The sequence below is a fragment of the Penaeus vannamei genome, chromosome 26, assembly GCF_042767895.1.
Source record: "Penaeus vannamei isolate JL-2024 chromosome 26, ASM4276789v1, whole genome shotgun sequence".
Taxonomy (NCBI): domain Eukaryota; kingdom Metazoa; phylum Arthropoda; class Malacostraca; order Decapoda; family Penaeidae; genus Penaeus; species Penaeus vannamei.
Window position 1 is genome coordinate 34,858,191 of NC_091574.1, and position 2,500 is coordinate 34,860,690.

Sequence of the window (2,500 nt, forward strand, 5' to 3'; positions counted from 1 at the left end):
TCATGGACACATATATGCATTGTAATGAATAATGTGTTTTTGATGCGACTTTTTCAATATTCTTTTTTTTTCCTGTTTATATCAATGTTTTTATTATCATTTTTATTCACCATTGTTGATACTGCAGTCGTCATTGTTGTTGTTATAATCAATAGTATCATCATTATCATTATTACTTTATTATCACTGTTGGTGTTATCACCATTAATACATTACGCCTGTCTTTGTCTCACGGCAAACCTTCCTTTAAAACTTGCTTCACGTTACTTGAATTAGAAATTCATTGCTCCGTTGAACATTAATTTATTACGTGTTTTGTTATAATCATGAAATTGCACGTTTTCCCCTCAACAGAACCATAAAAACGTCCATTTAAACAATTTTGAATAAAGACGTAATGAACATATATTACAATAATTCATAATCAGCGTTTTTCGAATGAAGGTTGCAAAGGTTCACAATAGCCCGTTTTGCAACAATCTTTTACGTCCGTTGATGACGTCACGAGTGAGGATCCGCATCCGACTCGGGAGACGCAGAGCCCGGATGTAAACAAGAGCACGTGACACAATGACATTTTTGCTGCTCCTTGGATCTGAACTAAGGCAAAGATGACGACGGATAGTCTTAGCAGTTTGAGACTATTAGAAGCGTCAAACAAGTGTTTACAAGCTGACTGTGATTTTGTTGAATCTTCAAAAAAACTGCTTCAAATTCATCATTCATTATATATCCAAATATTCCAATGCCATGTTTATTTTTCTTGTCTTTCGGACTCCTAAATCTCGCAACAAGGCTCTCGCTATGAATCATATCTGCCTTAACTTAGTCGTAAGAACCGGTCCGTATACCGTATATGCAGATGAGAGATATTCCCCGGTTTTCTTCTGACGCACACAGAACGGATAGGTGTGACGTCATCTGTTTCTGCACGGACGTAAATGTAAAACTGTGGAGTATGAATCTGCCTTTTGGGTAAATAGTTATTCCATCATTTATTGCTATGAAACTGTAGTCCTTTTTAAACCAACAAAAGAAATATCAAATTTTATTGAATACCACAGAAAAACGATCGTCAATATTTGAAAAAAATACAATGAAATGATCCCCTGAGGATCGCCAAGAAAAAGAAAAAAGAAGGAAATGCCAAACAGTAATTTGCAATTTAGGACTCATTAGATTAAGCTTACGATGTCCTTGTTCTTATTTCGTCATTCCATTTCTTTTCTCCACAATTTGTTTGAATTTCTCGTCTACTTAATCTACAATATATTCCTCGTATGTATGATAATCACGAGAGAGAGAGAGAGAGAGAGAGAGAGAGAGAGAGAGAGAGAGAGAGAGAGAGAGAGAGAGAGAGAGAGAGAGAGAGAGAGACAGGGAACAGAGACAGAGAGAGAGAGAGAGAGAGAGAGAGAGAGAGAGAGAGAGAGAGAGGAGAGAGAGAGAGAGAGAGAGAGAGAGAGAGAGAGAGAGAGAGAGAGAGAGCATGAGTGAGTGAGTGAGTGAGTGAGTGAGTGATAATGATCTGTTATACAGTGTTTGAACACTATACAAATATACTGAAAATATTATATATGAATACCTATTGATTCGAATTTGACATATACAGTTATACACAAACATATATCATTCTATATATATCTGTTATTCTATTCCTTTGAATTTTCATTAACAGCCTCCTCAGAAAGTTTATATTTACGATAGTTCAAAGACAATATTTTGATCGTAAGAGTTAGCGCAGGTTGTCACAAACAGATGCCAGAGAGAAAACGTCGGTGGGTTTTACGAACAGGGCGGACTAAAATATTCATTTTTACAACTTTTATGTATATTCTTGAATCTTTATTTGGATAATACTAAAAATAAGAGAAATGATTAATGGTCATGATGATGATGATGATGATGATGATGATAATTAATAATAATAATGATAGAAAATAAAAAATAGATAATAATGATGATGATAATAATAATAATAATAATAATAATAATAATAATGATAAAAATAATAATAACAATATTAATGATAATAATAATAATAATAAAAAATGAATAATAATAATGATAATAGTAATAATTATAGTAATAGTAATAGCAATGAAAAATATAATAATAATAATAATAATGATAATAATAATAATAATAATGATAATGAAAATAATACATAATAATATTAGCAACAATGATAATGATCATAATGATAACGAGGATGATGATGATAACAGTAACAGCAATGATAATGATAATAATAGTAATGATCATAATAATGATAATGATAATAATAGTAATGATCATAATAATGATAATGATAATGATAATAATAATAATAATGATAAAAGATAATAATAAACAAGTAACATTGATAATAATGATAACAACAACGATAATAATGATAAAAGTGATAACAATATTAGTAAAAAAAATATGAATTACATTACTAAGAACAATAGTAATAAAGATCATGAGGATAATGTTGATAACAACAAAAACAGTAATA

General features: G+C 30.6%; 1 protein-coding gene across 1 annotated transcript in view; it reads left to right on the forward strand.

Moving 5' to 3' along the window:
- Nucleotides 1-611: 611 nt before the first annotated feature.
- The window catches only part of LOC113822440 (uncharacterized), a 20,686-nt gene continuing 18,797 nt past the window's right edge, over nt 612-2,500 (forward strand). Inside the window, exon 1 of the mRNA XM_070139860.1 lies at nt 612-678. Coding sequence (XP_069995961.1) covers nt 612-678 — 67 coding nt within the window. The remainder of the gene's footprint in view (nt 679-2,500) is intronic.